This window comes from Lontra canadensis, unplaced genomic scaffold (assembly GCF_010015895.1).
Source record: "Lontra canadensis isolate GAN:19392208 unplaced genomic scaffold, GSC_riverotter_1.0 scaffold17, whole genome shotgun sequence".
NCBI lineage: Eukaryota > Metazoa > Chordata > Mammalia > Carnivora > Mustelidae > Lontra > Lontra canadensis.
This window is the reverse complement of record NW_022631011.1, coordinates 23,217,353-23,241,322: the sequence shown is the minus strand read 5'-3', so window position 1 is coordinate 23,241,322 and position 23,970 is coordinate 23,217,353. Positions and strand designations below refer to the sequence as shown.

Below are 23,970 nucleotides of genomic sequence, written 5' to 3'. Positions count from 1 at the left end.
GATTTGAGCCAAAATCAAGAGTCAGATGCTCAACCGACTGAGCCACCCAGGAGCTCCAGACATTTTTATAATGAACCAACAACTATTCAAGGGCAGCTGACAAATTCATAGACATTATTTAATCACAATTACAGAACCGCTTCTTTCAAAGTCTGACTGTGGCCATTAGTGTATACTCACTGCATCCATCACTGCCTCAACCGCTCCAAAAAGATCGCTCCTTTCTTTTCTAGCGTCATTCTTCGGCCTTCAGTTGTGATGTGGTAGTGCTGACCATTCTTACCATCAAACACTTCTTCTGGTATATACCACTCTCTTCTGACCCTCTTACCTCTTCTCAGGTAGTCTTCTTTGAGACTCCTAAATGATGGTGTTCCTCACAACTCTCTCCTATCCTGTCATTTTACAAAGCCTATGGTTGGAACATCTCTTCTAAACTTCTGAATAACTATATCAATAAATTTCCTTAGTTCAAACTTCTCTCAAATTCTGGATCAACATATCCAATTTCACACAAAACAAGTATCTCCACTTGGAGATTCTGCAACCACCTCAAAATCTTTACCAAACTTGCACTCATCCTTTCTGGTCCAATCCTCCCAACATTAATTCTGCAGAATTCCCTTCTCAGTCAATCCATCTATCCAGTTACCCAAATCAAAATTCCAAATTACCCTAGATTCTCTGCCATGATCCTTTTTCAGTTGGTTATCAACTCTTTCAATTCTTCAATTGTATCTTCTCCAAGGTTAGCTGTCTCTTCCTCTTCATCAACACATCACAGCTTTAGTTCTGTGTTTCAGCATTTTTCACACTGACTGCTATAGCAGTCTTTTAAGCTTCTAAGTTCCAGATTCCTCACTTGAGTTGTCAGATAATAAAATAACCCAGCACCATACAGGTGTGACACATAGAAAACACTCAAAAGTTAGAAGTCATTAATACTACTCTTTGAGAAATACCTAGACTATAAAAGTTATTTGAAGGGCTGTGTCTTCAATATAAATGTGAAAATAATGGTTTTCCTAATAACTGTAACATTTAAACTAACCAATCAATGTATATTCTCTACTCCCAGATCCCCCTGAATCCACCAAGTTTAGCTCCACAAAGAAGCATACTATGGCTTCTGTGGAAATTGGGTCTGTATTGGATCTGGAAATTAAAAGTTTCCAGAGCATCTATAATGTACCTGAAAATGTCATCCTCTTTTTAAAAAGTTACACTCCCTGTCAGGCAAATGAGGAGACCAGGGATGACTAGAACAGTTTCAAGTCCAAAGGGAAAGGGAGTGTCAAAAGTCAGACTATCATAATGAGTCCGAGGGAAATATTTACACCCCTACAAACAGAGTACAGAGATTTACATGGCTCTGAAAGTTTAAAAAGCATCTATCTATAGGGGGATAAAATACACATCTGCTAATTTAAAGTCCTAACTTTTAGCTGGTTTTTAACGGAGATATGATTATTTCAGCTCATAAAAATAATAAAGGATAGTGGTGCTTCACTCTTGGGCTACGGCCCTTTCTTTCTGTGAAAGACCAGAAAAATTCTCATGTTAGGTAGGATTTTGCCTTTTGAAGACCAAGTTCAGAGTTGCTTCAGACATACTGGTCCTTTGGCAAACTGGTGAAACTTGTAAAAAGCCGGTGTTTTAATTGTTTTAAGGTATCAAAGCACAAATGACAACACACTATCATCACATTTATCACTTAGAAAAAGCTATCAAGTATTTTATTATTTTATTCTACATTATATACAGGTCATAAAAGGCCACAGCAGTTTTTCAACATATAAACCCTTTAAAAGTAGAGGGCACTATGAAGGATAGACAAGTATCAAAATGAAGTCCAGTAACGCAGGCATATACTCAGTGTAGTATTTCTGAGGAATAACAAAGCAGATACCAAGTCATCCATAGTTAGCTTACAACTATTCCACAGGTTTTTATAAACCTCTTTGGGATTTGTTAATAGCCTAAGTGTGCCCAGGTGCCATTTATTTTAAGAAATAAAACCAGAATGAAAGAATAATAAACTTTAGAGGGTACTTTCTAATTCTAGTCACTTTATAGCTCTCCAAGAAGAAAAGCCTCAATTCTTTACCACCTTCCACTTCTTCCTGCTTCAAGAATAGGAAAGAAAGAAATGGAAGAAAAATCTCCCAAATTCTTCCTGCTAATTTGGAACTTTGTCTTTTTTCAAGGGTTCCTTCAGAATGTATTTCAGGCCATTTAAGAATTAGCTCTGAATTCCTTAATGTGCAATACTGCACCCTCCTTGAATAAGAACCCAAAACATTGGTTTCCGCTCTGTAAAAATACAATCTTTAAAACTATAACTGGTATCAGCAGATCAATATAAAAAAATACAGTACCAAGCTACACTGGTATATTTCCATATTAAGAACTTCAAAATATACTTATCACTGAGACCATAGTCCTTGCATTAGTTTTCAGTCCACTATGAACAATTATCTGCTGCATGTAAACATGTCTAAATAACTATAGATAAAATACATCAATCATAAATTTCTGTAAAAGATAATAAAATATCTTCTTTAAAAAACAAAACAATAATAGGCTATTACTGCATTGTTTCCAATTTTATGAAAATGGAACAACCTTATGGTTGTTGCCAGTCCTGAGTTCATTGTAATAAAAATGGCCCTAGTTCCTGGTTAAAGTCAGCAACCAATCCATTCTCTTCAGTAGATGTCTTCTAGTACTGCAGGCACAAATTTGTTTTAGGTGCTATTTTGTCCATTAATAAAATTATATACCAGAAACTGACCAGTGCCACAGTACTGTGTTGCAAATAGTTTTCCATCAGGAGTGGGATCTGAGAAAGCAATTTCTTCTTTACTCAAATATGAGCCATATATAAAGTTACTCCTATTAAAAAAAGAGGGGGTGTGGAAGGGTAAAAAAAAAAGAAATTAATATTTTTATCATTAAAACTGGAAAAACCTATCAAGTAAAATTTGACCAGTAAAACTTTTAGGTAATGTTGTATGTTCTAAAAATTGCCGAAAATAATCGCTCCTCTAGATTATTAATAATCTAAGGTAGAAAAATTTTTATGAAAGGAACAATGGTCTTAAAAACCATTTACCCAACACCTTTTCATGATAAAAACATTCAACAATTCGGAGTAGAAGGAATTTCCTCAACCAGATAAAGAGTATTAGAGAACATCAATGTGAAATGAAAACATTAATGTGAAAGACTGAAAACTGTTTCCCAAAGATCAGGAACAAGATAAGCTATCTGTTTATACCTCTTCTATATAACAGTGTACTTACTTACTGCAGGCTCTAGCCAGGATAATTAGACAAGGAAAAGAAATTAAAAAGCAGATTAGGAAGGAAGAAATAAAACTACCTCTTTCTGGAGACCGTTTGGATGACATTATATATACAAAAGTCCTAAGGAATTCACAAAAAATCTACTAGATCTAATTAAAAATGAGTTCAGCAAGGTTGCAGAATACAAGAGCAATATTAAAAAATCAACTGAATTTCTATATACTTGAAATTAACAATCCAAAATGAAATTTTAAAAACAATTCCATTTATAATAACATCAGGAGAATACTTAAGATTAAGATTAACAAAAGAAGTGCAAGATCCGGAAACTTAAATAAATAGAACGACATGCCATGTTTATGAATCAAAAGAACTACAGCTGGCTTTCCAGAAATTAGCAAGGTGGTCCTAAATCTCATATGAAATTGGAAGAGTCACCAAGAGTCAAACGAATCTTGAAAAAGAATAAAACTTAAGAACTCACACCTCCTTATTTTGCAACATACTACAAAGCTACAGAACTAAAAACAGTGTGCTATGGCATAAGAATAGACTGATGGAATAGAGCTGAAGAGTCCAGTTATAAATCCTCACAATCAATGATTTTTGACATGGATGCCAAGACCACTCAATGGAAAAGAACAGTCAGCTTAATAAATAGCACAGGGACAACTGGAATGAAAAAGAGAAAGTTGTTGGATCTGATCCCACATCATACACAAAAATTAACTTAAAATGGTCAAAGACCTAAATGTAAGAACTAAAATTATGAACTCCTGGAAGAAAATACAGGTATAAATCTTTGTAGCCTTGCATTAGGAAATGGCTTCTTAGGACACCAAAAACACAAGTGACAAAAGAAAAAGATACATAATTTGGAGTTCAAAATTAAAGAACTTTGTGCATTCAAGGACACCAAGAAGATGAAAAGACAGCTATGAAAAGGTAGAAAATATCTGCAGATCTTATATCTGATAAGGTACTTCTCTCCAGAATATATAAAAAACTATTAAAATAAGAAAAAGATAAACTAGTTTAACAATGGACATAGGATTTGAATAGGCGGTCTCCAAAGAATATCCATAAATGGCCAATAAGCACATGAAAAGATGCTCATTAGCCATTAGGAAAATGTAAATCCAACCCAAAATGAAATACCACTTCATACTCACTAGGATGACTAAAATTAAGAAGACAGACAATAATAAGTGCTAGTGAGGATGTGGAGAAATTAGAACCCTCATATATTGCTGGTGCGACTGTGAAACAGTATAGCTGCTTTGATAAGCAGTTTGGCAGCTCCTCAAAATGTTATACATACAGTTACTATATGGCCCAACAATTCTACTCCTAGGTATATACCAAGAGAAATAAAACATGCAAATACGGGGCGCCTGGGTCGTTCAATGGGTTAAGCCTCTGCCTCCCGCTCGGGTCATGATCTCAGGGTCCTGGGATGGAGCCCCGCATGGGGCTCTCTGCTCAGCAGAGAGCCGGTTCCCCCCCACCCCCTGCCTGCTTCTCTGCCTACTATATGATCTCTGTCAAATAAATAAATAAAATCTTAAAAAAAAAAAAAAGGCAAATATTTCTCTACTTACCAAGGGAAATAAAAATACACAAAAATTTGTACATGAAATGTTTGCAGATTATTCCTAACAGCCAAAAAAAGTGTAACCACCCACCCCACATTCATTAACTGATGAATGGATAAATGAAATGCACATCCACACAGCAGGATTTTATCTGGCAATAAAAAAAGGGGTGAAGCACACAAACACATGCTACAGCATGGATGAGCTCTGAAGCATGCTAATAAGGAAAGAAACCAGTGACAAAGGTCATATATTACAGGAATTCATTGTATGAAATGTTCAGAACAGGAAAATCCATTCAGACTGAAAGTAGATTAGTGACCCCCAGAAGGTGAGGGAGAGGGAAATGCGGAATGACTGCTAATGAGTGTGGGTTTTGGGGGGACAGCGATGGAAATGTTCTGGAATTAGACAGTGGTGATGGCTGCACAGCCTTGTGAATATACTAAAACCCACTGAATTGTATAAAGAGATGAGTCTTATGCTATGTAATTATATCTCAATAAAGCTGCTATTTAAAAATAATTTTTTAATTTAGCCAAGATACAGACTATTAGAATTTTCACACTGTAATCTTAACAAAGTGAGCTAGGTACATAAGAAAGAACAATAAATGAAAAAAGTAGAAACTCTGTATGAGTTTTAACAGGAAGCTTATGGGGGCATCTCATTATCACACAGAACAAAGGCAATGGCTATCCTGTTTAACGTTTTTATAAACTTAGGGTTATCATAAGACCTAAATTTACAAGATTTAAAGGAGAAGCAATAACCTCATATATAGGACAATTATTTAAACAGTGCATTTTCCAGGTTTAGTTTTGAAAGAGCTAAAATAAGACCCGCCTCTTGCCATGACAAGGGTGAGTAGACCTGAGCCCTCCTGGATCACTACCTATAATAAAATAAGAAGGAAAGGCCAGAAACACATTAAGGTTCTAAGATTCCTAGAGCCTTAGTTAGGAGCTCACTTACAACAATGATGGATTACTTTGAAAGCTGTATCTACAGATAATAGACAGGGATTCTAGGAATAGAACGTCATCTGCATTAATTTGAACCTCCATTAACCCTTTGGCAAAGGTGCTTGAAAGAACAAAAAACAAAACATGCAATTTATTTGAGTCTTCCTCTATACCTTTAATTTAAAATCAAGCAATAAAAGCAAAAAGAAAAACTAGTAGGAGACTTAGATAATTTACAAATGATATTCTTAATTTAAGACAAATTTTTGTAAAAGCAATTTTAAATTCCAAAAAAACCTTCCCACATTTCTTTGGTTATCTTTAAAATTCTCCAATACTGAACAGTTTGAAATAAGTGGATTATTTTGGCCTAATATCATAGTCACAAGTAAGTAAAAATAGTTTAATAGGATTTAACTGATAGTGCTTGCTCCCCCACCACCAGATTAACTTCACATAAAAAACAAAGTTCCAATATACTGACAATCTTATGCAAATTTTGAATTAAAATATAAGTTATACATTTAAGATTAAATGCCAATCTTGATATGAATAATCCACTTAAATCTTAAAACTACAGAAAAGGACTTGAAGGATGACATTCAGTTACCTCAGGCATTCAATCATGCGAGAAGCAATTTTCTTCCGACGCATCATGCTGAACACCCATATCCGACTGATCCCACAGATTGCAGGCTCTGGTAATGTTGAGCAGCACCAGGCTTTCTGCCTTTCAAATCTCACTTTCTCTTCTTCTGACCTGATAACTGGATGCTTCTCTTCTATAACTCTGTACCCCTAAGGTATCAAAATTAAAGATGGAAAAATTTTAAAGTGAGAATATTAATTAGCAACTGTCTAGTACTGACCTCAGTGCAGAGGCTGCTACATTTGTCCGGCTTAACAAACTATGGGGGCCACTTACGCTTTTATTCTTACTTCAGGAAACAGACCTGATTCTACATTCTGTTCTAATTCACTTACTAGTTATGGACCACAAAAGCAGTCAACAAATTAAGATTTGGGTTCCTCATCTATAAACTAGAGATATCTACCACTTCTCTCAGAAATTAAATAAGGCAATACATACAAAATACCCTGCCCATCATGGCTGGTCCATTTTTTTTCTCTACCTCCCACATTCTAAGGACAAGCAAAAGTACACGTCAAGAACTCAGCAATCACAATAACTGTTTCTGTGATTGCTGCCACAGTTCTAGGGGTCACAGCTGTGCAGAAACTACGAGGAGGGATAGCAGAAGAATCAAGAATTTAAAAAGCTGCTTTCCCCACACTCCCATCTCTTTAAAAAGCAAACAAACAAACAAACAAAAAAAAAACAAAGAAAACTAAAGTGCTATAAAAAACATAGCATCTCCTCTATTAGTCTAGTTGGACCACAGCCAACCTTCTGATGGAACATGGTACAAATCTTAAAACAATGAGATAACATGATGAAGAATTAACAAACATTACATAGCTATCCTCTAAACACTGCAAAAGTCATTTTTAGAACTTGGGAGAATAGAAATTAAAAAAACACAAGGATATACACTATGTAAAATTAATTCCAATATGGCAAACTCTACAAGCTTTATATCAAATTTATATCCACAAATTACCTTATCACAGCTATTCATTTAAATCAATTTTTTTAATATAAACAGCAAGATTCATAAAGCTACACAATTTAAGACTGATTTTTTTTAAATTAACACATAGAAACTAACTCAAAGATTTGTTTTGACATTTTGTAAGAAAATTTTGATAAAACATATGTTTTCAGGAAATTATTAATGTCCAGAAAGATACCAACTGAACAAAAGTCAAATCCAATGTGCACTGAATTCACAAACAAGAACTCAGCTGAAAAAAGACAGAATTCAAATGAGGTATTCCTCAAAATGAGCATGATTAGAGGGTCTAGAATCTTCTGTTCTCTTAAGTTGGTCTGTTACTATGTAACTTACCCAATGTGAATATATCCCTTACTGTGATTCTTTTTTGTACAATGTGGCTCCTAAATACAAGTCAATTTCTCACCTAAAGCTCAAACAAAGAAGTGGTAATCTATCCTGGGGGTGGGCAACTTTTTATAAAGAACCGGACAGATAGTATCTTAGTTAGGCTTTGCAGCCCGCCAGGTTTCTGTTGCAACTACTCAACTCAGTCTAGTGTAAATCAGCCAGAAACAGTATGTAAGCAAATGGGCATTGCTTATTATTATATTGTATGTATATTATATTATATTGTAATTATATTATAATTAAATTTTATTTACAAAAATAGGCTGGATTTTGCCCTCAGGTAATAGTTTGCCAACCTTTGCTTTATTCCAGTGCTGAAGGAATGAAACAAACATTACATTAATATCCAACATGGAAACTTCCTAAACAAAATATAACAGTACTTTTTGATTTACACAATTTTTATTTTATATACTGACTTGAGAAACTAATTCCCATGCAAGATACAACTCTGCTTAGTCAAAACCTACACATGGCAATTCCAACATTCACATTCACATACATAAAATGTTGTAAATTTACCATGACTGCTACTCAAGATTACACAGAAAACTCGTCAGACACTCAATTACATACGAACACTCTTTAAAAGTCACTTAACTTACCCACTGGATATGTTCCGCAATTAGGCAGCCAACTACTTTTTTATCATTAGAAATAAAGAGAAGTGTTTTAGTTCTGGAATAGCACATTAGTGGGGCCTGTTGGAAACCTAAATCATTATCAACCATCTCTCTAATCTCGTCAACCTGCCAAATAAAGAACAATATTTTTTTGTAACAATGAAAGAAAGCATTGTATACATGTTAAGACATACTATTTCAGTTCAAGTAAGTTGAGTATATTATTCCAAGCAGGATACTGCCTAAAGAAGAGTTCTTTCCAATGATTATGTTAACCAATAATGGTTTTCAAGGCCTGTGGAACAATGTACAAAATGGGGAAAGAACTGGACAGTAATGTCAAGCCTTGCAGTCTAAATAACAAGAACAGTGAGAGCTCCTACAATAGAGAATAAGAACATTAAAGCATTAGAAGCATCATGGGTTTGAGAATTGGAAAGAACTTTACTGGAATCTTAGCCAGGCAAGGCACTTTTCTTCCCAAGCCTTAGTACTCTCATCAGTAAAATGGAAGTGGGCACAGAGGAAGAAACACACATTTACTTCTTAACAACCACTGGCCAGATACTATGTACTTTATAAATATTATCTTACTTAAATCCAACATCTCTTGGTCTATGGTCCCTTGCAAATGTATATGCAAGAAAGTAAGTTCAAAGGTAACTCTCCCATGTCAGATACTGGACATCTAGAAAACCAGGGAACAGAGCTTTGAATCCATAATGCTAACATGGCATCAAACTGTGCTTCTTCTAGTCTACCTCCTAGAATTACGGTCAAGGTCAAATATGATAAACTCGAGCTTCTGAAGGGACAAAGGTTTTTGTAGGTACTCAATTATTCGTTCCTTCCCCAGTTAAAAAATAAAATGCAAATATTCAGTCCAACATTCATTTGTGTTACTACTAAGTTTAAAATGAAAATAAACCCTTGGAGGGTTAAGTATTCATACCTCTGACATGCAGAATACCATGTAATACATCCCTTATTCAGGGATGAAAACTCCAGCCCTCCTAATGCTGGAATAGTATCCCATAACACGACTCACAATTCAGTTCCTGAAGGCAAATGACTCACAATTCCTTAGATTTTCATTTTTAACCCATTATGGATTAATAACTAGTAACATACTACACTGCTACTAAGATTCTGTCCTGAGAAACTAAAATGAGGAAATTAGCATTTACTGAAGATTCTTAATCAAGAAAAGTCTGAATGCCACATATGGTGGTATAGCAAAGTTCCCACTGTTCATTTCCAATGGTAATAGTTGGAATTCCAAAAATTCCATGATTTAATTTTCACTGAGTCAATCACTAATCCAATATTAATTAACAAAATTTCTTTCTGTGATAAGGATGAATGTTTCAAATACAAGACAGGTGGCATGGTTACGTGTCATTCTAAATGTTACTGTCTATATTATTAGGCAGTGGTAGTATGAGGACTTATTTGGTTATCTGGGATTGTCCAGTCATACATAATAAAAGATATGTGAAAAATCAAAAAACACAAGATAATGTAGAATGTTAGTTATATTTTCAAATAATAGGGTCACCCTTCCAAGTGATGTTTTACTAAATTTAAAGAGGTCCTATAGTTAACCTTAAAAAAAAAGGATAAACAAAACATTTTCCTTGTGTTTTCCAGACATTTCGGACATACTCCAGTGAAACTAAGTTTTTCAAAAAATACTGCTTTACATTATAAGGTACTTCAGAAAAAGCAAATGGAGGGTGAAAAAAACATTTGAGCATATTATTTCAAAATGTAATTAATATTAACTCATTTCATGGGTGCCTGAGTGGCTTAGTGGGTTAAACCTCTGCCTTCAGCTCATGATCTCGGGGTCCTGGGATCGAGCCCCCCATCAGGCTCTCTGTTCAGCAGGGAGCCTGCTTCCCCCTCTGCCTCTCTGGCTGCCTTTCTGCCTACTTGTGATCTGTCAAATTAAAAAAAAAAAAAATCTTAAAAAAAAATATTAACTCATTTCAAAATAAGTTTATCCTATGGTTTCTTGCCTTTTAAGATACACAATAAAATGATTCCAGACTTCATTATCTCTCTGAACCTTCAAAGTATGGAACTCTAAATTTGGACTAAGCCTAGCTCACACCAGCTAAGAGGACTTCTTTAAATTTTCTACCTTATAACTATAAATCAGATATCTTTTTTTCTGAACATTATGTTTATCTCATGTTTAATTTCAGAACTTCTATAAGTTAAAAAAAATTATTTATTTATTTATTTATGAAAAAGAAGAGCAGTGGGGGGAGGAGCAGAAGGCGAAACAGTGTTATGCAGACTCTCAGCAGAATCCATCTCATGACCCTGAGATCACCACCTGAGCTGAAACCAAAAGTCAGATTCTTAACTGACTGTGTCACCCAGGTGAACCTCTATGACCTATTATTCTATCTTCTTCTACAATAAGCTCTTGTTTAAAAATTTACTCTCAATATGAAACTTTACAATTGCTAATTTTTTCTGTTGTCAAATTTTAATTATAATTCTAATTTTTTAAAGGAAAGTAATACATTTTTCAAAATTTTAATTAATAGATTTATTTTAGAGGGAAGAGGGCCAAAGCAGGGGGAGGGGCACAGAGAGAGGGAGAGAGAATCCCAAGCAGATTCTACACTGAGCAACAAGCCCAATGTGGGGCTCAATGCAGGGCTTGTTCTCACAACCCTGAGATCATGACCTGAGACAAAATCAAGAGTCAGATGCTTAACTGACTGAGCCACCCAGGCACACCCCTAAGTTTTGTTTTTTTTTTTTTTTTGGTTTGGTTTGGTTTTTAAAGATTTTATTTGTTTATTTGACAGAGAGCGAAATCACAAGCAGGCAGAGAGGCAGGCAGAGAGAGAGAGGAGGAAGCAGGCTCCCTGCTGAGCAGAGAGCCCGATATGGGGCTCGATCCCAGGACCCTGGGATCATGACCTGAGCTGACGGCAGAGGCTTAACCCACTAAGCCACCCAGGCACCCTACCCCTAAGTTTTTTATGTAAGTTATCTCTGATCTCTACACCCCATGTGGGACTCGAATTCACAACCCCAAGATCAACAGTAACACAGTCTTGCAACTGAACCAGCCAGGTACCCCTGTAATTCTGAAGTCACTTATGTGGCATTATAAACTAGCATGCCTTTTATTCCATCACTCAAATTACTGATAATATGGGACACTAATCAATTCACTAAAAATTTGTTTCACAATCCTAGACCCATTTTAAATTTAAGCATAATTTTTAAGTATATTCTTTAAATGTTTATTCTTTATTTCTAGAGCTGGTATTTAAACATGCTATGCGTAATGCATCACCCTCTTAAACTAACTACAAAATTACATTATCCAGGGGCACGTGGGTGGCTTGGTTAAGCATCTACTTTAGGTCTGGGTCATGATTCCGAGGTCCTGGGATTGAGCCCCTTGTCAGGCTCCCTGCACAGTGGGGAGCCTGCTTCTCCCTCTCCCTCTGTTCCTCCCCTGCTCTCTCTCTCAAATAAAAAATTAGACATTATCCATCCTACATGAAATTTCACTAGACATTTACCTTTTTCAGAGCATACTTTGGGTCTTCAGGAAGAACCATTATTATCCTGCCATCAGGATATTCAGCCAGAATTCTTTCTTTTTTCCAACCCTAGATATAAAACATATGAATTAATTTTATGTTATCATATTTCATTTATCAGATTCACATAGAAGAAAAATATATTGATGTATCTAAAAATTGCAAGTATGGAAAAATATTCTCAATGTTTAATAAGATATGAATCAGCTATTTTGTTAAGCATACAGTAGGTAAAATGCAAACTAGTTTCTCTATGCTACTCATTCAGAAATCTAATACCATATAATATCCTCATCATTTCCCATGTTAAATTAATTTTGAAAATCACACACCAAAAACAAGCCCCTTAAAGTCAGTGATTCCCAGAGCCTAAAAGAGAACTCTCCCAGTTTCTTGAGAAAAGAATTTAACTCATAAATTTCTTTGGAACATGGTTACCTCCACAAACACACACTCATGGTTTTATGTCTGGCATGCCAAAGACCTCCAGGAGGTTTTAAATGAACTGATTTGCATGCAGTAGCCCAATATGTAGTAAGGAATAGTTTTTATTCTTATTGACCACAACTATCAAAGTCACAAGAAGGAGACTATAAAAATATAACTACCTTCTAAGAATCTAATAGGGAAGGAGAAGCTACGTTGTGTGTATCTGAAGTTAACATACTCAAAAAAAGAGAGGTAATAAACTCTTCTTCAGATCCACACTCGTGGTGATTAATGAGCAGAACCTGCATGAAAAAAAAAACAAAACAAAAGCCACTTAAATCTAGTAAGATGGGACTGAACCAGAGGTTAAAACTAGGAGCTTTGAAGTTCATAATAAGTACAGAAGGAATGAGCTTAACTGGTTGTTTCATTTGTCTTACCCAACCAACTCTACATTAAAAAAATAAAGAAAACAAAAGAAAAGAAAAGAAAAGAAAAAAGGCCTTTCAAGAAGCAATACGTACTTCTACTAGAGGAAACCATGATCCTGAGATCTTTTAAGACTATGAAAGCTCAATAAAACCAAGAAAAAAGTAACTACATTTTTAAAAAATATTAAGGCAAGTCAGAGAAGAAGCTGATTTTCTTAAACAATTTTGAGTGATTTTTTGAGGAAAGGGGTAGGATCTTGGGGACAAAAAGTCTAGTAATAAGCTTGGTAAATGTAACAATCTGAAGTATTTAAAATGAGAATTTTTTTAAAAGATAGAGCACCCAAAGATAAAAGTAAACTTCAGGTGATTATGATTGGTTAAAAAGTTCTCAAGATCTGAAAAGGAGCAGAAACAACAGCCACAGAAGTCATTTCTTTTCAAATTAGAAATTAAATATGAATTTAAGTAAACAATTTTTAAAACATAAAGAAGATATCACCTCTTAAAAAACAAATTTATATTACTATGTTAATTTGGGAAATGCTTCTAAAATAAACCCATTTTCAATAAAATGAAAAAGGAGACTTCTCATTTCAAAAGTTGAACTACAAATTGAATAAGGAACTGGAAATTTTAAGTAACCTCCACTTTTAAGAAAGTCTTAAGTGCCTGGGTGGCTCAGTCAGTTAAGTGTCTCCCTTCGGCTCAGGTCATGGTCCCATGATCTAGCCCCGCACTGGGCTCCCTACTCAGCGGGGAGCCTGATTGTCCCTCTCCCAGTCCCCCTGCTTGTGTTTTCTCTCTCTCAAATAAGTAAATAAAATCTTAAAAAAATTTTTAAAAGTCATAGCTCCTGAGCTGAATTATCAAAACAAAGTAAGAAGAAAGAGAGACACCTGAGTGACTCAGTCAGTTAAGCTTCTGCCTTTGGCTCAGATCATGATCCCAGAGTCCTGGGATCAAGTTCTGCATCAGGATCCTTGCTCAGTGGGGAGCCTGCTTCTCCTTCTGCCTCCTGCTCCCTGTTTTGTGCATGCATGCTCTCTCTGACAAATAAAATCTTAAAAAAAAAAAAAAAAAACCAAAACAGTTCTAGGGTAAAAATTCAGGGTTTAAGGGTGCCTGGGTGGCTCAGTCAGGTGAGCAACTGCCTTCAGCTCAGGTCATGATCCCAGAGTCCTGGGACAGAGCCCCAAGTCAGGCTCCCTGCTCAACAGGAAGCCTGCTTCTACCTCTCCCTCTGCCTGCCATTCTCCCTGCTTGTGGTCTCTGTCAAATGAACAAATAAAAACTTAAAAAAATTTTTTTCAGGGTTTAAAGCCTTGTTTTGTTGTTACTAGCTGTATGACCTTGCGTAAATCACAAACTGTTTCCTCATCTAGGCTATGTACAAAATAGCTGTCATCACCTCCATCACTTAGTTTTTAAGAGGGTTGTATTTAAAATAATTTCTCGGGGCTCCTGGGTGGCTCAGTGGGTTAGGCCTCTGCCTTCGGCTCAGGTCATGGTCTCAGGGTCCTGGGATAGAGCCCCGCATGGCGGCTCTCTGCTCGGTGGGGAGCCTGCTTCCCCTCCCCCCGCCCTCTGCCTGCCTCTCTGCTTCCTTGTGATCTCTCTGTCAAATAAATAAAATCTTTAAAAAAATCTTTAAAAAAAAAAACAGGAACTTCCATTCTACCTTCCTAATGATACCAAACTAAGATCAGCGCACTACTCTAAGAAAGCACAAGTTAATTAATAAAGTTCCCTAAGTTAAATACAACATCATGGATAGATGAAAGAAGCATGTTGGCCATGTCTGGCAAATAACATACTCAAGACATTTATAGGCCTCAACTGTGTTTATCTCTTTCTTGGAGTTAATAACCACACAATCCTCCTGACTTTAAAAGGTTTAGATAAGGGGTGCCTGGGTGGCTCAGTGGGTTAAGCCTCTGCCTTCAGCTCGGGTCATGATCTCAGGGTCTTGGGATCGAGGCTCGTGTCAGGCTCTCTGCTCGACCGGGAGCCTGCTTCCCCCTCTCTCTCTGCCTGCCCCTCTGCCTACTTGTGATCTCTCTGTCAATAAATAAATAGAAATTTTAAAAAAATGTTTAGAGGAGACTATCTACTGCTTGACACTGAGGCAGAGGGGAAGATTGTAGGGAAAGGGTACATACAATTTAGAGGAATAATCAAACAGTGACAGCTTTCTGCAAAAATATAAATTCCAATGCAGTGCATTTAAACTTCTCACCTTCAGCTCTAACATGTTACAAACATCCCTCTGCTAATGAGTGTATTTTCCAAACCCCAAATTTTCTTAATTCACCCATCTGGCTGTGAAAGCTTTATATTCCTAATAGCAATCAATGATTACTGTTGTTCCTTTGCCACTGTACTTACTCGAAACTTAAGAATCTAAAGAATGGAAAGGATTTCTCCTCTTTTCCCATTTAAAAAATATATTAATCAAAAACAAAACACATTAAGTGGCAGATACACTGATGTATACAATTGTCAAAATTCACCAACCAAACATTTAAGATCTGTGCATTTAACTGTATGCAAGTTATACCCCAATTTCATACTAATCACTTCAATACTAACTTCATACTAAAAACTTTAAATACTAAAGTTCATACTAATCACTTTAATAAAAGGCTGAACAAGAATACCCATGGAAGAATACCCTGAGAAATAAAACCAACAACCAGCTTTTTAAAAAATTACCAATATTTTAAGAAAAAGACATAGAGGGAAAACCTTTAGATTAAGAGAGACCTAAGAGATATACCAACAAATGCAATGTATGGATCTTAATTCAAACAAATGAACAGTACAGAAATTGTACTTGGAGAGCTTTGAAACCTAAGGAAACATCTGATATTAAGGAATTAACTGATTTTTCTTAAGGCGTGGTTATATTCTTTAAATAACTTTTATGTAAAAAACAGTAATCTTTTCATCTTTTAAATGAGTGATTTAGTTTTTTTCCTTTTAGCTTGTCTATATTTCCTAGTTATTCTACTTTCATAAAATGGTGTAATAAAGGTATTAATATACTTAACTATCCCAAGCAGCTGGTTTTAAGTGCGTGTTTGGACTTTTTTTTTTTTTGGCGAAAATAATCATATATTATCAGCATTACTGATAGAGATATGTTTCTACTCAGTGTGACCTTTACTGAACTATAAAGTATGAAGTCAAACAATTAAATGGCAATTAGGTGGAAAAAAATTCAGTCAATTCAAGAAATATCTACTGACCACCTACCATGTGTGCACACCACTGATCTAGGGAGCACCAAAAAGTGATAAAGAAGACTTTAAAAATCAGTGATACCAAGATTCAAGTCCAGACTCTGCTATTTACTAGCTGTGTTGCCTTGGGCCAATTACTTAACCTCTCTAAACCCTCATTTCCTTGCCTATAAAATGTATATAAAAACTGTAATACAAAGTTTTTGAGAAGCTGAGAAAACATGATAAAATACTAAGCACAGTGCCTAACACAAATAATACACACCCAATAAATAATATTACTATCATTATGGTAACAGCGTTTCTTGTAGGTTTTTTCATCTTTGATACCTTTTTTCTTTTTTTAAAGATTTTAATTATTTGAGAGCAAGCGAGCGAGCGAGCAAGCCCATGAGCAAGGGGAGGGATAAAGGGACAGGGAGAAGCAGACTCCCTACTGAGCAGCGAGTCTGACATGGGGCTCGATCCCAGGACTCTGGGATCGTGACCTGAGCTGAAGGCAGATGCTTAACCAACTGAGCCACTCAGGTGCCCTTATCTACGATACCTTCACAAGGTCATTTGTGATCTAGCTCCTCATCTACCTCTTCAAGCTCCCTCTCTTGAAGCTTTCCTAACACATGACCCAGTCATGGGTTGTAACACTTAAAATATCCCAACTTTCACACCCATTATTCTTCTAGTTCAATGCCTCTGCTCTACACTCTCCTGGGCACAAAGGACTCCTACCTTGTCCTTTCCGACTCTACTTAAGTATTAACCTCACTTTTCCAACCTTTGTTGGATATCCTTAGGCTCTATATTCAGACAGTACCCTGTATGTATTACTACTGTAGCACTTTCCATACGATTTAGATATGTTTACTTATCTGTCCCTTGTGCTGCCTGTAATCCTACATGATGGGAAAAATGATCTTTTTACTAGTAATTTTTAAAATTTAATAATAATTTTAATAATAACTTTTAAACTATGGAATATAGTAATAAAGTTTGAATAGCAAATAAGTGTAAAAAATTACCTCATAAGACTTTTTTAAACTTTTTACAGATTAAAAAAAAAAACAAGTGAAAAAAGTTTAGTTAACTTGCTATGGTCACATAACTAGTAAGAGGCTCACGAGAAAACCACATCTTTCTAATATAATTAAGCTCACTATTATGCTGCACTGATCTCAAGAATCTTAACTGAATAGGAAAAATAAATAATACAAATATCTGTAACAGAAGGTGCAATCTATATACTTCTATGGTTGAAAGGAAGTTTTCCTTGATTCAAACTCAACTTTTTATATCCCAGTTTCAATGTTTCTGAATCCAGAATTAGTCTTACAACCAATATGCATATTTAATGCATTTCTTAATTCTCAAAAAGGGAAGTTATCAAATTGATGCATGAACTTCCAAGAGAAAGCAAATATTTTTAAAAGTATTACAACGATTTTGAGCCAAGAAAAACCCTTATTGGGCTTAAAGAGAAACCCAAAAATGTTTCACAGAAGAGATGGTATTTCCCCTTGAAGAGTATAGATGAGAATGGGAAGGCATTCCTGGTAGAAGAATGTACAAACTAAAAACTAGAGGTGAAAAAATTAAAGCAATGCACAAGACAATGAGTGTATCAATTTTGCTAGAGAAGAGAATTTATAAGGAAATGAGAAATACATTTACAAGGGCAGACAAGAACCAATAATGGTGGCTGGGCCATTAATGCCTAGTAGAAATAGGGAGAAATCAAGAAAGATTTTAGATAAGCAAAACTCATGACTGTACTTGAACCAAATGAAGATGAATTTGGCAGCTATATATAACAGGTAGGATGGACAATGGCAAAAACAAACAAACAAAAATATATATATGTCATAACATGGATGCCAATTTCCTATTATAAACAAATGCGTCTTGTCACTTAAAACCTTTGCGTTTTTAAAAATTTGAAAGAACACAGAAGGATCATCTGAGAGGACTTTAGTTTAAAAGTAACTGGGGTCAACTGATTTCTCTGAGCTAAATTATAATCATATACACAATATATTTTGTTGGAGTTCAAATAAAAATTAAAAACCTACAGTCTAGTATACAAGGACTCTAGAGCTAATTTCATTACTTAGTACCCATGTGATGTTAGGCAAATACATATCCTTCTTTCTGCGTATTTCCTCATTTATAAATTAACTGTAACTACTTCATGATTTGCTAAAAGAAATAAGGAGTTCTATATAAGTAAAAAGTTGGATCAGCCCCTGGTAGACAGGAAGCCTTTAATTAATGTCATTTGTGTTACTGTTATTGTTATTATTGTATCTCCTAAATATAAAATAATTTATATAGGAATTTAAGTTTCACATTGGGAAAATCTGACTCTATTCTAAAGATACTTTATGGACTTTTCATTTTTTAGATATATTACGACAGCAAGATTTTTCTGGTTTGCTATAATATTTAAGCTGAATGAGTAAAAGCTAGAACCCCTGAAAACTTCTAGTCCTCCAGCAGAATTATCTGTTTTGGTAAATCCTGTATTCTAGGACCAATTCTCTTTGATCTAGGAATGATGGAAGCTACAAGGATCTGGAGTTTTAGGATGACTAGGCTGTCAAGGTTTTATAATGAGAAACACCATATGGACCATAAGCTCCAAAAGGACCAAGACTTCATTTGACACACCACTACATCCCAAGCTCAGAGCACAGTAAATCAAGTACATTATAAATATTTATTTTTGAAAGGATGGTACATGCTTGAAGAATCAAAGCCTCTCTTTATGAAACCAAAAGCTTAATCCCTCTGTGTCTGTTTTGCAATCCGTAAGAGGAATGAAAACTACTTCAATGGTTAACAGTGAATTAAGTTAATACTTACGGAATACCTACAATAATTAACTACAACTGAGAAACTGGAAGGTTGAGAGGGGAATAATAGAAAAATCAAGGAGTCAAATGTTTATAAATACTAAAATTAAAGGCAGGGACACCTGGATGGTTCAGTTGGTTAAGCCACTGCCTTAGGTCATGATCCCAGGGTCCTGGGATGAAGCCCCGCACTGGGCTCCTTGATCAGCGGGGAGCCTGTTTCTCCCTCTCCCTCTGCCTGCCACTGTGCCTGCTTGCACACGCACGCTCTCTCTCTCTGATAAATAAATAAATAAATAAATAAATAAATAAATAAATAAAATCTTTTAAAAAATAGATTTAAAGGCAACTGACGGAACTTAAAAACAAAAATAATAAAAATTGGAAGAAAAGATTTTACCCACACATTTATATACAGCTTCATAAATATAAACTATACATACATAGCTTGATTTATTTAAGTTATGCTTTAAACACTCAAACAGACAAAAGTGCTTTATCACTGGAGAATGGGACCAGGAAGAGAGAAGAGGTAAGGAGGCTTTCACTTTTCATTTTCTATCTAGTAATATTAGTAACATTTTCATTTCCAAGTATATACACTGCTTTTCATAAAGTTTTAATAAGTTGAAGAATAAAAAATTTGAAGGCCACTCTTTCATTTACCTAAATTATATTTTTTTTAAGAAAATAATATGAAAAGAAAATTTTCTCCACAGAAAAAGTTTGAAGAACAAGTGCCCTTAAAAAAACAAAAGCATTTAATTTTTTTTTTAAGATTTTATTTATTTGACAGAGAGAGACAGTGAGAGAGGGAACACAAGCAGGGGGAGTGGGAGAGGGAGGAGCAGGCTTCTCGCCAAGCAGAGAGCCCGACATGGGACCCAATCCCAGGACCCTGGGATTAGGACCTGAGCTAAAGGCAGACGCCCAACGACTGAGCCACCCAAGCGCCCCTAAGTGTTCTTTCTTGTGGGTAATACAATGGTATTAATAATATAATAAAAAAATTTCTCAATAAAGCCTTTTTATAATTAAAGCCCATATGAAACTAAAATGCAATTTTATTTTATTTTTTTTTTAAAGATTTTATTTACTTATTTGAAACAGAGAGAGAGAGATCACAAGTATGCAGAGAGGCAGGCATAGAGAAAGAGGAGAAAGCAGGCTCCCCGCTGAGCAGAGAGCCCGATGCGGGCCTCGATCCCAGGACCCTGAGATCATGACCTGAGCTGAAGGCAGAGGCTTAACCCACTGAGCCACCCAGGCGCCCTAAAATGCAATTTTAAAAATTATTTTGGGGGCACCTGAGTGGCTCAGTCAGTTGAGTGTCTGACTCTTGGTTTTGGCTCACATCATGATCTCAGGGTCATGGGCTCTGCACTCAGCAGGGAGTCTGCTTCAGATGCTCCCCTTCCGCCCCCACGCTGGCACACGCATGCACATTCTCTCTCTAAAACAAACGAATCTTGGGGCGCCTGGATGTCTCAGTGGGTTAAAGCCTCTGTCTTCGGCTCAGGTCATGATCTCAGGGTCCTGGGATCGAGCCCCGCATCAGGCTCTCTGCTCAGCAGGGAGCCTGCTTCCTCTTCTCGCTCTGCCTACTTGTGATCTCTGTCTGTCAAATAAATAAATAAAATCTTTAAAAAAATAAAAATAAAAATAAAATAAATGAATCTTTAAAAAAATCATTTTGAAAAGAACTCAAAGATTTAGAGAGCAACATCTATTTTTTAAGTTACTTCCCATTTCTCAAACATCCTGATATGTACATATTTTATTAATAATAAATTTGTCTCAGGGAATGGTGAAAACGAAGTCCTAAGAAAAAGGTTTTCATGAGAGGTGCTTTATTATGTTCTAAACAGCATAACATTTTCACAGATAAAATGACAGGGTATTTTACTATATGGTGGTAACGTTCTTAACTGATATCCCCCTAATTAACTTGCTGGATTAACTAATACTCACTTTTCCCTAGGTAAAAGAAACTAATACCTGGAGCACACGGAAAGACTCATGAGTAAAATACCTTGTTATTCCAGACCTGAGTGAGACAGGATTACCAAGTATCATTTGTTCCTAAACTTATTTATTCCAATTATTTTTTTTTAAATATTTTATTTATTTGAGAGAGAGCACACACAAAGGGAGAGTGAGAGGGAGAAGCAGACTCCCCAGTGAGCAGGGAGCCCTACAGTAGGGCTCACTCTCAGGGCCCTAAGATCATACCTTAGTCAAAAACAGATGCTTAACCAACTGAGCCACCCAGGCACCCCTATTTATTATTTTTTACTATAAAATGTAATCAAGTATTAAATAAATAGTAGAAAGATAGTTGTTTTAATGACAATCGATAGACTATGCTGGCAAAAAGCAAAATAGGCCAAGTGTCTTTTAAAAATCAAGAATATAACAAGAATAATTCTGTACCCAGATTCTCAGATTGCTTTGCAATGTGTAAGCTCTTGTTGTTTTTTTTTTTTAAGATTTTATTTATTTATTTGACAGAGAGTGACACAGCAAGAGAGGGAACACAATCAGTGGTTGTTGGAGAGGGAGAAGCAGGCTCCCCACTGAGCAGGGAGCCCGATTCGGGGCTCAATCCCAAGACCCCAGGATCATGACCTGACAGCTGTGAAGCCAAAAAGCCAATACCTTAGGAGAGGCAAGCACTGACTGAGAAATAGCCAGCACTCATGATATGGTTGAACTGCTGGATGGAACAACCCTGTAACTACACACCTCTGGACTTCTTAATATATAGCCTTATGATAAATCATAAAAGCTGCTATTTGGGTATTCTAATATCAAGGGTCCACCTGAATCAGCTTTTCTGTTTAAAGGACCTAATTCTCCCAATTCTGCCAGTTAAAAAAACTTCTATTATAATGACAATATCAAGATCTATTACGATAGGAGTATTTCTCATAAGAAATCCTTGGGTCAGACCTCATACAAAGTCAACAAGAGGAATTATGAGACTCTCTTCTCTCCTATCATTCTCAAACATTATGGAATCCTAAATCAGTCTTTATTAGGCCTGACCTATTTAGTTAAGCACTTTTCAACATATGTAATAACTTTCCAGTATGTAAGAAATATTTTATTTGATGTAAATCTTACCTCAAGATTATGTGGGGCTTAGGGCACAAATATACTGACCTCCTCAATATTGGTCATAATTTTTATTTTATTTTTTTTTTTTTAAAAGATTTTATTTATTTGATAGAGAGATCACAAGCAGGCAGAGAGGCAGGCAGAGAGAGAGGAGGAAGCAGGCTCCCTGCTGAAAAGAGAGTCTGATGCGGGGCTCGATCCCAGGACTCCGAGATCATGACCCGAGCCGAAGGCAGCGGCTTAACCCACTGAGCCACCCAGGCACCCCTGGTCATAATTTTTAAAAACTCATGGTCCAAACTCCACTCACTCCTATACCCAAATATAAATGGAGCCTCCATTATTGAAAAATGTTCTCAAAATGTACAGCTGTGGGAATCACATTCCCAACTAGGATAAAGCATGTCACAGCAGATCACTGTTACTCTTTTAATAAGAAAATAAGCAATAAACTAAAAGTTACGTTTTCTTTAAAAGCACTGAAGAGCTATGGATTGACTTCTAGGGATGAACTAACCTTTCCTAGGTGAGCAGAGACCAGCAGCTATTTTTATCCTAAGACACTGACCACGCCTGCAAGCATGAGCAAGAAAGAAAGAACTGCCATAGGCAGAGGACAAGGAGAAGAGTTACCCTGCTGGGACAAGAAAAACCAAAATTTTAATGGCTAAGTGAGTTAACATGGCTATCTGAAATATGGAGGAGCTTCAAACAGAAAATTCTCCACCAATTCTCTCACAGGGATATCTGCTGAGTTGAACTGGAAGGTGTAATGAGCTAGGTGTAGTGTAGTGAAGGTGTACCATAAAGTTTAGATCCTCAGTTTCTTCTGGAGAGAGGCACCTGATCCCAACCTCAAAACATTAAAAACCAAAATGTATGGGAAAACAAACTAAAATTTCATCACAACTCCATTCTTTTTTTTTTTTTTTTTTTAAATAAGCTCTATGCCCAACATGGGTTTTGAATTCACAACTGTGAGATCAAGAGTCACATAATTGGGGTGCCTGGCTGGCCCAGTCCATAAAGCATGGGACTCTTGATCTTGAGGTCATGAGTTCAGGCCACCTGTTGGGGGTAGAATTTACTTTAAAAAATAAAATAAAAAAGAGTTACATGTGGGGCGCCTGGGTGGCTCAGTGGGTTAAAGCCTCTGCCTTCGTCTCAGGTCATGATCCCAGGGTCCTGGGATTGAGCCCCGCATTAGGCTTTCTGCTTCAATCTTTAAAAAAAAAAAAAAGCAATTGCAATGCAACAGAGACAAGACAGTTTTCAGCAAATGTTGCTGAAACTGGACATCCACATACAAAAAAAAAGTGAATTTAGGTATAGACTTCACACCCTTCACAAAAATTAACTCAAAATGAATCACAGAACTAAATGAAAAAAGCAAAACTATAAAACTCCTAGATAAAAACAAAGAAGAAATCCACATAACCTTCAGTATTGCAATGACTTTTTTTTTTAATTTTTTAATTTTTTGAAGATTTTATTTATTTGACAGAGGAAGAGAGATCACAAGTAGGCAGAGAGGCAGGCAGAGAGAGGAGGGGAAGCAGACTCCCCGCTGAGCAGAGAGCCCGATGATGATGCGGGGCTCGATCCCAGGACCCTGGGATCATGACCTGAGCAGAAGGCAGAGGCTTAACCCACTGAACCACCCAGGTGCCCCGGCAATGACTTTTTAGATATAACACCAACGGCACTGCACTTCATTAAAATTAAAAAGTCCTACTCGGGGCACCTAGGGTGCTCAGTGGGTTAAAGCCTCTGCCTTCGGCTCAGGTCATGATTCCAGGG

General features: G+C 36.2%; 1 protein-coding gene across 4 annotated transcripts in view; it reads right to left on the bottom strand.

Annotated features, from left to right (window-relative positions):
* Window positions 1-1,710: 1,710 nt before the first annotated feature.
* ESCO1 (establishment of sister chromatid cohesion N-acetyltransferase 1) overlaps window positions 1,711-23,970 on the bottom strand; it is an 80,119-nt gene continuing 57,859 nt past the window's right edge. For 3 of the 4 annotated variants that reach the window (XM_032859786.1, XM_032859787.1, XM_032859785.1), the window contains 4 exons: window positions 12,076-12,165; window positions 8,501-8,644; window positions 6,479-6,666; window positions 1,711-2,895 (listed from right to left, as the gene is read on the bottom strand). In XM_032859786.1, coding sequence (XP_032715677.1) covers window positions 2,748-2,895; window positions 6,479-6,666; window positions 8,501-8,644; window positions 12,076-12,165 — 570 coding nt within the window. In that variant the 3' untranslated portion in view covers window positions 1,711-2,747. Of the gene's footprint in view, window positions 2,896-6,478; window positions 6,667-8,500; window positions 8,645-12,075; window positions 12,166-12,704; window positions 12,828-23,970 lie in introns of those variants that run through there. The other variant, XM_032859788.1, reaches the window with a different exon arrangement.